This window comes from Hemiscyllium ocellatum, chromosome 8, assembly GCF_020745735.1.
Source record: "Hemiscyllium ocellatum isolate sHemOce1 chromosome 8, sHemOce1.pat.X.cur, whole genome shotgun sequence".
Classification (NCBI taxonomy): domain Eukaryota; kingdom Metazoa; phylum Chordata; class Chondrichthyes; order Orectolobiformes; family Hemiscylliidae; genus Hemiscyllium; species Hemiscyllium ocellatum.
In genome coordinates, this window is record NC_083408.1 from 85166064 (window position 1) to 85181521 (window position 15458).

The 15458-nt window shown below is 40.7% G+C and overlaps 1 protein-coding gene across 6 annotated transcripts in view; it reads right to left on the reverse strand.

Annotated features, from left to right (window-relative positions):
• Positions 1-1663, reverse strand: part of c8h14orf28 (chromosome 8 C14orf28 homolog) — a 31824-nt gene extending 30161 nt beyond the window's left edge. For 2 of the 6 annotated variants that reach the window (XM_060828520.1, XM_060828515.1), the window contains exon 1: positions 1472-1663. In XM_060828520.1, the coding sequence (XP_060684503.1) occupies positions 1472-1563 (92 nt within the window). In that variant the 5' untranslated portion in view covers positions 1564-1663. The other 4 variants (XM_060828518.1, XM_060828516.1, XM_060828519.1 and 1 more) reach the window with 2 other exon arrangements.
• Positions 1664-15458: the final 13795 nt, after the last annotated feature.

A 15458-nucleotide genomic window follows, 5' to 3' on the forward strand; every position in this document is an offset into this window, starting at 1 on the left:
ACTATTAATACATTTTTGCAAACACAACACGGCAATGTTATAATCATAATCCAAATCAATTCCACAAATGCATCAGCCTAGTAATACTTTACCTGGTCCACTTGGTTAAAGTATGGTTCTGAGTTCTACAAAAGTTGCTATTTGACTCGAGAGCTCACTCAACACTTAACCAATGAATCAGAGTGCGCATTGAGACCAGTACAGAGCAGGGTTATTAGAATGGCAAGCAGGTAGCACGAATTTCCATTACTGGATGTCCCAAAAATGACCTGACATCCAGTTTTGGTTCACAAAAACTGGAGCATTTGGGTAGTTCTGAAAATGTGTTGCTGGAAAAGCGCAGCAGGTCAGGCAACATCCAAGGAATAGGAAATTCGACGTTTCGGGCATAAGCCCTTCATCCTGATGAAGGGCTTATGCCCGAAACATCGAATTTCCTATTCCTTGGATGTTGCCTGACCTGCTGCGCTTTTCCAGCAACACATTTTCAGCTCTGATACTCCAGCATCTGCAGACCTCACTTTCTCCTCCATTTGGGTAGTTCAGCAAGGAAATCACATCAACACATATTTTACACATCACTGTTGAAATACAATGATTGCAACTTTACATCAAGTTCCAGGTTGGATTTTTAAAAAATAAGACAAAACCACAAAGATACAAAGTTAAGAATCACACCAGGTTATAGTCCAACAGGTTTAATTGGAAGCACACTAGGTTTCGGAGCGCTTCCAAGTGTGCTTCCAATTAAACCTGCTGGACTATAACCTGGTCACAGAGTCATAGAGATGTAAAGCATGGAAACAGACCCTTTGGTTAACTTTGTACACCCCAGTCCAACACCGGCATCTCCAAATCATGACAAAAATACAAATTTGGAGAAAGTGAGGACTGCAGATGCTGCAGAATAGAGCTGAAAAATGTGTTGCTGGAAAAGCGCAGCAGGTCAGGCAGCATCCAAGGAGCAGGAGAATCGACGTTTCGGGCATAAGCCCTTCTTTAGGCGTAAGCCCTTCTTCAGGCGTAAGCAACACATTTTTCACCAAAAATACAAATTTGCCGACTGCACATTTCCATTTACCCAAATCAATATTTCCTTACTCAATTCTTAATCCGTAGTAGGACAGCAGTACAAAATTCATGGACTTTCTTACCATCATGAGTTCTGTTTTAAACGGACGACTGCACCGCCAGGATAACAAAAAGTTTTGAGATAAACCTTCATAGAAATTCGTTTCAGCAGAATTATCAGATCAAATCTGCCATCAATAAAGTTTACCAACCATGCCTCTGAAATCCAAAGTGAATTTAAGTGCGTGACTGCGAATGTTTTGAGAACTGCACTCGAGTAAGGCCCAGCGACAAATACACTCCCTTCAGTCAGTGAACTCTAGGCAAGTTGTACAGCGAATTCGCGTCCGGTTTTCACTCACTCCAACATAATTTCATCGCTAAATGTGTTTTGATTTACCTTTCGGGTTGACAATATCTTTTTCCTGGATGCTTCAAGAAATTCTGGGCATTGTCTGCCGTTTCGACATTAGAGACAAAACTCGCATCCATGTCGCCCTCAATTATAAAATGTAAACATACTTCGCTACCCCCACACCGCCTACTTTGTTATTGTGCAACGTCACCAGCCGTCCCGGCGCACACTGCGCCCCACCTCGCACTGGAGAGGCGGGGCCGGCGCTGGTGGGGTAACCAGGCGGGGCTGGCGTTGCTGCTGGAGCATAGGGTGGGGTGGAGTTTGGAAAAGGGCGGGGTTTAGATGGGCACGCGCTGCGCTTCCTTCGCGTTGATCTGGAGTCAACTGTCATTTCTGCAGTAAGCGCCGGTAACACAGCGGCTCTACAGGATTAAAAGTGCCAGCTGTCCAGCGTCATTAAGTTATACGGCACCAGACCCTTGGCCCAACTCATCCATGCCGACCTGACATCCTAAACTAATCTAGATAAGAACCGAAAGAACTGCTGATGCTGTAAATCAGAAACGAAAACAGAAATTGTTGCAAAAGCTGAGCAGGTCTGGCAGCATCTGTAAGGAGAAATCAGAGTTAAGTGTTCAGTGTTGGGGCCGCAGCTGTTCACACTATATATTAATGATCTGGATGAAGGGACTGGGGACATTCTAGCGAAGTTTGCCGATGATACGAAGTTAGGTGGACAGGCAGGTAGTACTGAGGAAGTGGGGAGGCTGCAGAAGGATCTAGACAGTTTGGGAGAGTGGTCCAGAAAATGGCTGATGGAATTCAACGTGAGCAAATGCGAGGTCTTGCACTTTGGAAAAAAGAATAAAAGCATAGACTACTTTCTAAACAGTGAGAAAATTCGTAAAACCAAAGTACAAAGGGATCTGGGAGTGCAAGTGGAGGATTCTCTAAAGGTAAATATGCAGGTTGAGTCCGTGATTAAGAAAGTGAATGCAATGTTGTCATTTATCACAAGAGGGTTGGAATAGAAAAGCACTGTTGTGCTACTGAGACTTTATAAAGCTCTGGTTAGGCCCCATTTGAAGTACTGTGTCCAGTTTTGGTCCCCACACCTCAGGAAGGACACACTGGCACTGGAGCGTGTCCAGCGGAGATTCACACGGATGATCCCTGGAATGGCTGGTCTGACATACGAGGAATGGCTGAGATTCCTGGGATTGTATTCATTGGAGTTTAGAAGATTAAGGGGAGATTTAATAGAAACTTACAAGATAATAAATGGCTTGGAAAGGGTGGACGCTAGGAAATTGTTTCTGTTAGGTGAGGAGACTGGGACCCGTGGACATAGCCTTAGAATTAGAGGGGGTCAATTCAGAACAGAAATGCGGAGACATTCTTCAGCCAGAGAGTGGTGAGCCTGCGGAATTCATTGCCGCAGAGTGCAATGGAGGCCGGGACGCTAAATGTCTTCAAGGCAGAGATTGATAAATTCTTGATATCACAAGGAATTAAGGGCTATGGGGAGAATGCTGGTAAGTGGAGTTGAAATGCCCATCAGCCATGATTGAATGGCAGAGTGGACTCGATGGGCCGAATGGCCTTACTTCCACTCCTATGTCTATGGTCTTATGGTCTTAATGTTTTGGATCAGTGACCCTTCGAACCTGAAACCTAATTTAGTCCTATTTCCCTCTAAACCCTTCCTATTCCTGTACCCATCCAAATGCCTTTTAAATGTTTTATTTGTACCAGCCACCACCACTTCTTCTGGTAGTTCATTCCATACATGCACCACCATCTGTGTGAAAAAGTTGCCTCTCAGCTCCCTTTTAAACTTTTCCCCTCTCACCTTATAACCATGCCCTCTTGATTTGGAATCCCCTAGCCTGGAAAAAAGATTTTGTCCCTTCATCCTATCCATGCCTCTCATGACTTTATAAGCCTCTATACGGTCACCACTCAGCACTAGACACCAGGATAAAAAGCCACAATCTATTCAGTATCTCCCTCTAGCTCAAATCCTCCAAACCTAGCAATACCCTTGTAAATGTTTTCTGAAACATTTCAAGTTTTCTATTGCAGGGAGACCAGAATTGAATTCAATATTCCAAAAGTGGTCTCAACAATATCCTGTACAGCTGCAACATGATGTCCCAACTCCTATACTCAATGCACTGACCAATGAAGGCAAGAGTGCCAAATGTCTTCTTCACCATCCTGTCTGTCTGTGGCTTCACTTACCAGGAACAATGCACCTGTACTTGGTCTCTTGGTTCAGCCACATTCCCCAGGACCCGACCATTAAGTGAACAAGTACTGTCCTAGTTTGCTTTATCAAAATGCAATGCCTCACATTTATCTATATTAAACTCCAATTGCCACTCTTCGGCTCTTTGGCCGATCTGATCAAGGTCCCACTTTACTCTGAGATAACCTTCATCCCTGTCCACTCCACCACCAATTTTCATGACTTATTAAGTTTCTCATCCTGTATGAGACTTGCTTAATTTCACATTTTTCTGTTTGTCAAATGTGTTTCTATTATCTGGGGTAGCATTTATAGAGACCTGGTTAGGTGTGACGGTATCCATTTATGAAAGGCAACTGCTCTATCTGATAAAAACCTAAAATATTGTAGGTGCTGGATGCCTGAAATAAAGACAGAAAATTTTAGATAATCTCTGTAGATGTGGCAGCATCTGTGGAAAAGGAATCAGAGTTAATGCTACAAGTATGACTTCTTCTGAACTAATCTTCTCAATCAAAAAAATCCAGTCTTTTGGAATTCAGACTCAGAACCTCCTCCACTTTGAGGGCTTCCACATCTCCATAGTTTCAGTAATAGTGTTTTCAATTTTCTGTTCAAACTGTCTTTTTGACTGTAGCATCCATGTTCTCTGCAGCAGTCTCAGCTGAAACATTCATTTTAATGGTCTTTCTGATGTTTTTTCTGTTTAATGGCATGTGTGCAACCAACATTTGTTACCATCTCCTAATTGCTCTGAAACTAAGAAGATTGCTTGAATATTTCAGAAGGCAGTTAAAAGCAAACAATATTGCCATGAGTCTGGAGACACATGCAGGCCAGATCAGGTAAGAAAGCACATTAGGACGAAAACAGATTGTCTTATGCAACAATTAATGATCATTTTATGGGGCAGGGGGAGCGGAAGAAGTTCTGTCCCAGATCTGGGGTTCTCAAAGTCACACTAGAACATGCTAGGAGGTAGGTAATGGTAAAATCACATCATAATTTACAATTTCTTTGATAGAGAAGCTAAATGAAGAAAACTGACCCAAACTTCATAGTCTGCATTCGTGCAAGTATTGTCAGTATGGATACTCAAACATTACAATGGTAAAGGCTTATTTCATTAATAAGCTTTTCAGGGATAGTGGTGATGTAAGGTGCATAAGGAGCCATCTCAGGATGTCAGATAACTCATTAATATTCACCAAGGAATGGAATTCCTCACGTGAACTCATTTTAGAGAAATTCCTTCGGTCTGGCAGCATCCACGGAAGGGGAAACAGTTAACGCTTCAAGGCCAGAATGTCTCTTCTTTGGAACTAATCTTCTCAATCAAAAAATATAGTCTTTTGGAATTCAGACTCAGAACCTCCTCCACTTTGAGGAGATCAGCATCTCCATACTTCCAGTAATGATGCAAGGAGTGTTTTAGCAACCAATCAGGAACGTGAGGTAGTAGAAATATTTACTGCATCATAGGTACTTTAGTACTAACATTGATTCAGGCACACAGACTTTAGCTTTCATAAAAGTGAGGGGATCTGAAGCACAACTGTAAGGAAATGTAGGCATTTAATTGCATAAATTGGAAAAAAAATTGAATCCTTGAGTAAGCAATTGACAGCTAATTGCACAAATAAAGTTCTAACAGGAACACAAAGTTTCAACCCTGCTCAGTCACCTTGGAAGTGAGTTGTAATATGATTGTCAGTGGCCTCCATGCCTTCGCTGATCTTTGTCCCATTTGTCTGTTTTAATTATCCTGGCCCATCTCAGGATCTTCACCCGCATAATTCCGTGAAAACTTGCATCTCTTTCTCGGCCAATACTTCTTCCTTTGATAATTGAGATTATGGAGAGTGCGAAGTACCACTTTTTTTATTCACTTGCAGAATGTGAATGGCGCTGGCTAGTCAGCAATTATTTTGCCTGTCCCAGTTGCCACTGAGAAGGTGGTGGTGACCTGCCTTCTTGAATCATAGCAGTCCACATGTTGGATTAACCCATGTTGCCCTTGGGGAGAGAATTCCAGATTTTGACCCAGTGACAATTAAGGAGCAGCAATTTATTTCCAAGTCAGGATAGTGAGTGTTGGAGGAGAACTTGCAAATGGTTATGTTCCCATATGTCCTTGCCCTTCTATATGAAAGTGCTCATGTATTTGGAAAGTGCTATCTGAGGATCTTTCGTGAATTTGTGCAATGCATCATGTAGATGGTACATTCTGCTGCCTTGAGCCTTAATGGTGGAGAAAGTGGATAGTTGAGGATGTGGTGCCAGTCAACAGGCTGCTTTGTGTTGGATGGGTTAAAGCTTCTTGAGTGTTGTTGCAGCGCATCCATCCAAGGAATATTCCATCACAGTCTTAACTTGTGCCTTGTAGGTGCTTGACAGGCTATGGGGATTCAGGTGGTGAGTTACTTGCCACAGTAGTAGTAGGGATATTCCAGGTAACTTCAGACCAGTGAGTCTGACGTCGGTGGTGGGGAAGTTGCTGGAGAGGGTACTGAGGGATAGGATCTATTTTTATTTAGAAAAAAATGGGCTTATCAGTGATAGGCAACATGGTTTTGTGCGGGGGAGAACGTGCCTTACCAACTTAATAGAGTTCTTTGAGGAAGTGACCAAGTTGATAGATGAAGGAAGGGCTGTTGATGTCATATACATGGACTTCAGAAAGGCGTTTGAAAAGGTTCCCCATGGTAAACTAATAGAGTAAATGAAGTCACATGGTGTGCAGGGTGTTCTAGCAAGGTGGATAAAGAACTGGTTGAGCAACAGGAGACAGAGCATAGTAGTTGAAGGGAGTTTCTCAAAATGGAGAAAGGTGACTAGTGGTATCCCACAGGGGTCAGTGTTGGGGCCATTGTTATTTGTGATATACATAAATGATCTGGAAGAGGGCACTGTTGGTATGATTAGCAAGTTTGCAGATGACACGAAGTTTGGTGGAGTAGCAGAAAGCATAAGGGACTGTCAGAGAATACAGGAGGATATAGATAGACTGGAGAGTTGGGCGGAAAAGTGGCAGATGGATTTCAATCCAGACAAATGTGAGGTGATGCATTTAGGCAAGACTAATTCTAGAGCAAATTATACAATGAACGGAAGAGCCTTGGGAAAAGCTGATGGGCAGAGAGATCAGGGGGTGCAGATCCATCGTACCTTGAAGGTTGCTGCACAGGGGGATGGAGTAGTCAAGAAGGCATATAGTTTGCTTGCCTTCATTGGACAGGGTATTGAGTATAAGAGCTGGCAAGTTATGTTAAAATTGTACAAGACATTGGTTTGGCTGCACTTAGAATACGATGTACAGTTCTGGTCGCCACATTACCAAAAAGATGTGGATGCTTTGGAGAGGGTACAGAGAAGGTTTGCAAGGATGTTGCCTGGAATGGGAAGTGCTAGCTACGAAGAGAGGTTGTGTAGGTTAGGTTTATTTTCATTAGAAAAAAGAAGATTGAGGGGGGACCTGATTGAGGTTTACAAAATCATGAAGAAGGGCTTATGCCTGACATGTCACAGTCCAAAGATGTGCAGGTTAGGTGAATTGGCCATGCTAAAATTGCCCGTAATGTTAGGTAAGGGGTAAATGTAGGGGTATTGGTGGGTTGCGCTTCGGCGGGTCGGTGTGGACTTGTTGGGCCGAAGGGCCTGTTTCCACACTGTAAGTAATCTAATCTAATCTAATCTAATGTCGAATTTCCTGTTCCTTGGATGCTGCCTGACCTGCTGCATTTTTCCAGCAACACATTTTCAGCTAATGTCACTCTTACCTCATCTCAGGAATTCAGCTGTTTTGTCGATGTTTGAACAGAGGCTGTAATGAGATCAAGAGCAGAGTGGCTCTGGCAGAACCCAAACTGAGCATGTGCTGCTTAATACCACCGTTGATGACACCCTTCATCATTTGATGATTGAGAGTAAACTCATTGCTTGATAATTTGTGGAGTTGGATTTGTGCTGCTTTTTGTATTCAGGAAGTACTTGGGCAATTTTCACTTTGTACTGGAACAGCTTGGCCAGGTGAACATCAAGTCTTCAGTACTATTGCTGGAATGTTGTCAGAGCCCATGCTCATTAAATGGTCAGTGCAAACCCTTTGGGCCAAATAGTCTCTATCTGTGCTGTGGAGATTCTATGATTCTATAAAACAATGCCAGGGATTGAGAATGAGAACCAAAACAAGAGTGGGATGGTTGGACAAAACTGGAAACAGTAGGAAGAAAGCACAAACTTGGAGTGGGGTTGAGAGAGAAAACAAGAACCCAGAGAAGGGCGAAATTAGAATCAATGGTGGTAGGTAATAAAAGGAGGAGCTCAGAGGCAAGACAAGTAGTCCAAGAAGATCACCATCATCAGCTAAGTCACAACTGAATGTGAAGACAATAAACAAAATTGAAACACTGATAAGTTACAAACACTGGACTAATGGCAGTTCCACAGTCCCACTTGAACACAAAATTCATCTCCTAGTTTCTTCATACAAGTTTTTGAGCATTTGAGATTCTATTAAATAACTACAGTGTGCAAATATTTATGTTTGTATTTTAACCAGGTGACAGAAATTATGGGCCAGAATTTATTATAAGAGCGAATCACCATATAGAAATTCAAATTACTTTCTTTTATCTATTTTAACTGAGCAAAACTAACCATTCATTTAAAACTATCATAACCACTTGTTTAAATTTCAATGAGAGATATCATAAAGGTACAATTACAACATTTAAAAGGCATCTGGATGGTATATGAGTAGGAAGGGTTTAGAGGGATATGGGCCAAATGTTGGCAAATGGGACTAAGTTGGATTGGGACAGTTAGTTGGCGCAGATGAGTTTGACTGAAGCTGCTTATGTGCTGTATGACTCAATGACTCCATGATTCATCTCTTTATAATGACTTGATATCAAATTTGTTAATACATATAAAGGTGCTAATAAATAATACAAAATATTTCAAATAAACAGCAAGTTCGTCATAACAAATACTGGCTGATGTTTCATTATGACTCTTTGTTAGACCTTCATTCTGCAGTTTAATTTCAGATAAACTGACACATCCTTATTTGTATGAAAGTTACTTAAAAGTTGTGCATTTTAAAAAATATTAAAATTAGCAGACATTCAATTCAGGAACCCATGGGCAGGTGGGCACATTTTAGTTTGAAAAGCCGTATTGTATATTAAAGCTAAGATAAATCATTCCAAAAGAGAATAGAGTCAAATGGTAAGTGGTTTATGGTGATGCTGTGCAGAAGTGTGTAAAATTATTATTTTCAAGAATTTAAAAACAAGAATATGACTCATAATATAACTGCCATTCAATTGTAAGATTTTTAGGGTTCATTTTAATTGTAAAACCTAAATCAATTACAATTATAATTAATCTTGATACAATATAATGCAGAAACCTACACAATTGATTGAACTTAAAATTATATAAAGTGTGTACACAATATAGATGCATTTTAACACTTAGTGTAAAAGAGAAAGTATGATGCAGCTTCATGTTCTGTGATATGAAACTAAATGTAGCAGCTCCTGCCCCACCCCCAAGTGATCATAGGTTATAAGTTGTGTGAGTCATGCGGTACAGAAGCATTCTACATTGAATACAATTAAACAGAATTTAATTTAATTCCTCATTTTCTTAATCAAGTCAAAATGATGAAATAAACACATAATTATACTAACATGCTCTTAAACATTGTCTTCCCAACAGTTACTGTTGTATTACAACTCATGATCCAAATCACAAAGTCAAACAGAGGTGTAATGTTCACCGTTTGCTTTTGAATTGAAAATAACATAGAAAAGTAGTGTAGAAAAACAGCAACAGGAATTTAAGTATAATTTTATCTTGAAAAATACTAGGGGATTTTAATGCAGAAATTTTAAAAGATATTAGATGTATAAAGTTAAGATCATGTCAAAGCTGTTATTTATTTTTTTCTCTATTGTAAATTAGCCCACTTCTTCAGTACCCAGCCCTAATCTCAGTCCTTGGTACCAGAAAGATTAGATTCCATACAATATGGCCCAACAAGTCCACACCAATGCAAACTATACAGTTTTTTAATTATACAGTAAGTTGAACTCTGCACTTACCAGTATTTTTTCAGAACTAGTGAAAATGTCCATCAGTAATTATCGTCTGCCATGCTATTAAAATAAATTTACGTAGATCCTCATCTTTTCATCCATTTTAATGCATTATTCACATGCTAAGCACTCCCAAATTTGTACCATTGCTGTCATTTCAACCCCAAGCCTGCTGGCAAGAACTGAAACAATGTACCCTATATAGAAAAACGATTTCTTTTTGGCAGAAATTACTGGATTTTTGTGTTTAACTGCATATGTATGCACTTCAAAAGTCATTATTAGATCTCCCCCATTATAACAGTGAGTACTGACAGCATTGCCATTATTCTCTACATAAATTCCAGTCTACTGTGTTTGTTGATCCTTAATTAAGTATTGAAAATTGTGAGTTAAAGTTTTATGGTGTTCTTGAAAACACTCTGATGGTCAGGGTCAAAGAACTGGAATCATGATGTTCAACCTTATCCAAATTAAATTTCTTGAAAACAACTGTAGATGGCAGCAGTATCTTGATTCCCCGTTCTTTCATGTTAATGCTGTTTCCATTATTTTCCAGTAGATGTCAAATTTATTAACTTTTTAACAGAGTCTTGAATTGTTGGTATGGTTTTGTCAGGAATTTGTCAGGCGTTGGAACACCCTGGTCTTTACAGCACACAAGTATCAGCATCAATGGCACAAAAATGCTTCCTGCATCTCTAGAATAGCTAGTTAATTTTCTTATTCAATAGTTTACTATGTGTCTTTTCACCAAAAGATAACTTATAGTTTTTATCAGAGCTAGTTCCTCCCTAGATAATGGGTGCATTGTTTCAGTTCTTGTCAGCAGACTTGAGATTGAAGTGACAGCAAAGGTAAGAGTTTGGGAATGCTTAGCATGTGAATTATGCATGAAATGAATGAAAAGGTGAGGATCTAAGTAAGTTTATTTTAATAGCTTGGTAGACAATAATTACTGATGGACATTTCTCTAGTTCTGAAAAAAAACTTGAGAAGTGCAGAGTTTTGTCCCTTTGGACAAATTTGTTTTGGAGACTTTTCAGCAAAGTAAACAAAAATTGTATCTTTTCTGTACCTATTTAATCTTCCTCCATTAATCTGTTGATTTTCTACTCAATGAAACCATGAACCCTTCCAAAATTTGGCTGACCATGTTCTAAATCACCGCATGTCCCATTTCTCTATCACTCATGTGCTACTGACTTATACAGTCAAGAAATGGCTTTAAAAGTTCTCATGTATCATTTAAAATCTCTCCATGGTGTTTTTCTTACACAGCTCTAATTTCCTCTAGTCTCACATTAAATGAATAATTCATTTTATTCTCAGGCAATAATTGAAAGAATAAACTAATTTCAAAAGCTACTGTTTAACTTATGCGATCACTGATTTTATTCATACAAAAGTTCAAGATTTTACGAAATTAAAGTAAAGATGCTGAGGTTGCAAGTGATAGTTGCATGATTTGCTACTCTCCGCTTTGCTGCGTCCACTGTTGTTTGTCATTTATACAAACAATTCGGATGAGAAGTTAGGAGGCATGATTAATAATTTTGCAGATGACACCAAATTGCAGAGGACAGTGAAGGAAGTTACCTAAGGTTACAAAGAGATCTTGATCATTTGGGTCAACGAGCCAAAGAGTGAAAGATGGAATTTAATTTGGATAAATGTGCAGTGTTGCATTTTGGTAAAACAAGAACAGGCCTCATACAGATAATGGTAGAGCCCCGAGGATGTTGTTGAACAGAGAGACCTAGGGTTTTAGGTACATAGTTCTTTGAAAGTTGCATCACAGGTAGACAGGGTGGTAAAGAGACATTTGGCATTCATTGCTCAGAACATTGTCAACAGGGGTTGGGACGTCATGTTACAGTTGTGCAGGAAATTTTTGAGGTCACTTTTGGAGTATTTTGTACAGTTCTGGTCCCCCTACTATAGGAAGCATGTTATTAAATTGGAGAGGGTGCAGAAAAGATTTACAAGAATGTTTCAGGGACTGAAAGGTTTGAGTTATATGAAGAGGCGGGATAGACTAGGACTTTTATCACTGGAGTGTAAGAGGTTGAGAGGTGACATTATAGAGGTTTATAAACACAGGAAAATGGTATTATTTAGTTTGAGAAACTTGGTCGGCATGGATAAGTTAGACCGTAGGATCTGTTTTCATGCTATATGACTCAATGACTCTATAATATTGAAAAATATTCTGAACAAGAGATTGTGAAGAGTGCCATAATGTAGTTCATGTGAGTATCTCATTTACTCACAAAATAGTATTGTTGGTATGAACTTCTTTTTGATCTTTTGATATCTACAATTATGCTAAGCTATCACTGCTTGTGTGCTGAAATTGTATCACTATGAAGACCAACCACCCTACTATTTGTCTTCTCCACCATCTGCCACACCTGCATGCTGCCTTTCATCAACTGATGTATAAGGATACCTAGGCCTTATTTCACCTTCCCTATTCCCAATCTACTGCCAATTAGATAATAATCTGTTTTTATTACCAAATGGAGAACCTCACATTTATCCACATTAAACTTTATTCAGTTCCTCCTTCTGTCTAAACACTGCGTTCCCCAGTGAGAGTCCTTCTTTGTGAATACAGAACCTAACTATGAATTTAATTGTTCAGACATTTCTTTTCTTCCTCATTATAACTTTCCATGTTTCTGGCTGTAAGTAACCTACATTTGTCTTAATACTTTTCTGTTCACATACCTCAAGAAGCTTTTGTAATCAGTTTGCATGTTCCCTGCAAGCTTACTCTCACACTCTATTTTCCGTGATTCGGAGATGCCGGTGTTGGACTGGGGTAGACAAAGTTAAAAATCGCACAACACCAGGTTATAATCCAACAGGTTTATTTGGAAGCACTAGCTTTCCGAGCGTTGCTCCTTCATCAGGTGGTTGTATAAGATCGTAAGACACAGAATTTATAGCAAAAGTTTACAGTGTGATGTAACTGAAATTATATATTGAAAAAGACCTGAATTGTTTGTCCACAGACTTGCCCAAAAAGAGAGCCCAGGGAATTTCCTGTAGAGAGAAGAGAGAGTCTTTAGCTCAGGAGTCTTTGACAAGGAGGTTGAGTGAAGTGATTACGCCACAGTTGAAGAGGGTGAAGACATGACTGCCCAGTTGGTTCAGTGTGCTACGTGCATGATGTGGGAGGTCAACGACTCTGATGTATCTGGCTCGTATATCTGTGGAAAGTGTGTGCATGTTCAGCTACTGACAGAGCATATCGCAGCACTGAAGAAAGAACTCGAGGACCTTAGGCTCATCCGAGAGAATGAGATCTTTCTGGACAGGACCTTCAGCGAGGTTATTACACCGACCATACCAGAAGAGAGCAGAAGAGAGAAGATGATGAGGAAGACAGAGAGGAGACAGGTGCAAGAGATGCCGTGGTAAGTACCTGTCAGGAACAAGTTGAATCTTTTGGAAACAGTAGAGACAGATGACACTGCCAGTCCGCGAGGCGGTCAGGTCTGTCAATCAAAGGTTGGTGTGGAGGCAGAGCCGAGGAGTCAGACATCGCACAGAGCCGTGGTGATAGGGGACTCCATAGTGAGAGGAACTGAACAGAGTTTCTGTGGAAACAGGCGGGATTTAAGGATGGTGTGTTGCCTTCCTGATGCCAGGCTTGAGGACATCGCAGACAGTGCAGGAAATCCTCAAGGGTGAAGGTGAAGAGCCAGAGGTGGTGGTACATGTCGGTACAAATGATGTCGGGAAGAAGAGGAGGAATATACTACAGTGGGACTTCGGAGAACTAGGAAGAAGGCTGAAAAGCAGGACGTCCAGAGTGGTTATCTCCGGTTTGCTTCCAGTTCCTCGGGCTGGAGAGGCCAGGAACAGGGAGATAATGGAGTTGAATGTGTGGCTGGGGAACTGGTGCAGGAAGCAAGGATTTAAGATCAATGGGGTATGTTTTGTGATAAGCATAAATTATACAAAAGGGATGGTTTTCACCTTAATAGGTTGGGGACCAGCATTCTGGCAGGCAGGTTTGCTACTGCAACACAGATGCGTTTAAACTAAATAGTGGGGGGGATAAGCTGGAAGTTTAAGAGGGAAATTGAAGGGAAAGTTAGAACAAGGGAAGTCAAGAAAGACAATGGTATCAATGAAGCAGAAAACTCAAAAAGGGATCATGCCGTAAGGTTGAGTGAAATAGGGTTTGATAGCAAGGGTGAGGGCAGTAACAAATTAAAAATACTATATATGAATGCACGAAGTATTAGAAATAAAATGGATGAGCTTGAGGCTCTTTTGGAAATTGGCAGCTACGATATTGTGGGGATAACTGAGACATGGCTTCAAGTGGACAGGGCCTGGGAAATGAATATTCAAGGCTATATGTGCTATCGTAAGGACAGAATGATGGGCAGAGGGGGTGGGGTGGCCCTGTTGGTAAAGGATGATATTCAGTCCCTTGCGCGGGGGGACCTAGAATCAGGGAATGTAGAGTCAGTATGGATAGAGCTGAGAAATTCTAAGGGTGGAAAGACCCTCTTGAGAGCTATCTACAGGTCCCCAAACAGTAATATGGATGAAGGGTGTAAGTTGAATAAGGAGCTGATATTGGCCTGTCGTAAAGATGTTACTACAGTTGTTATGGGGGATTTCAACATGCAGGTAGACTGGGAGAATCAGGGTGGTATTGGACCTCAAGAAAGAAACTTTGTGGAGTGCCTCCAAGATGGATTCTTAGAACAGCTGGTGCTGGAGCCTACCAGGGAGAAGGCAATTCTGGATCTAGTATTGTGCAATGAACCAGAATTGATCAGGGACCTCGAAGTGAAGGAGCCATTGGGAAGTAGTGACCATAACACAATAAGCTTCTATCTGCAATTTGAGAGGGAAAGGGTACAATCGGAAGTGACAATATTTCAGTTGAATAAAGGGAACTATGGAGCTTTGAGGGAGGAGCTGGCCAAAATTCAATGGTGCAATACCTTAGCAGGGATGACAGTGGAGGAACAATGGCAGATATTTCTGGATATAATGCAGAAGTTGCAGGATCAGTTCAATCCAAAAAGGAAGAAAGATCCCAAGAGGAGGCATGGGTGGCCGTGGCTGATGAGGGAAGTTAAGAAACATATAAAGTCAAAAGAGAAAAAGTATAACATAGCAAAGATGAGTGGGAAAACGGAGGACTGGGAAGCTTTTAAAGAATAGAGGATTACTAAGAAAGAAATACGCAGAGAAAAAATGAGGTACGAAGGAAAACTGGCCAAAAATATAAAGGAGGATAGTGAAAGCTTTTTTAGGTATGTGAAAGAGAAAAAAATGGTTAAGACTAAAATTGGGCCCTTGAAGACAGAAACAGGGGAATATATTACGGGGAATAAAGAAATGGCAGAAGAGTTGAATTGGTACTTCAGATCTGTGTTCACTGGGGAAGAGGTAACCCAGAGGTAACAGTGGCTGAAGGACCTGAACTTAAGGGAATTTATATTTGCCAGGAATTGGTGTTGGAGAGACTGTTAGGTCTGAGGCTGATAAGTTCCCGGGGTCTGATGGTCGACATCAAGGTACTGAACGAGATGGCTCTAGAAATCGTGGACGCATTGGTGATTATTTCCCAGAGTTTGATAGATTCAGGATCAGTTCCTGCAGATTGGAGGGTGGCTAATGTTGTACCACATTT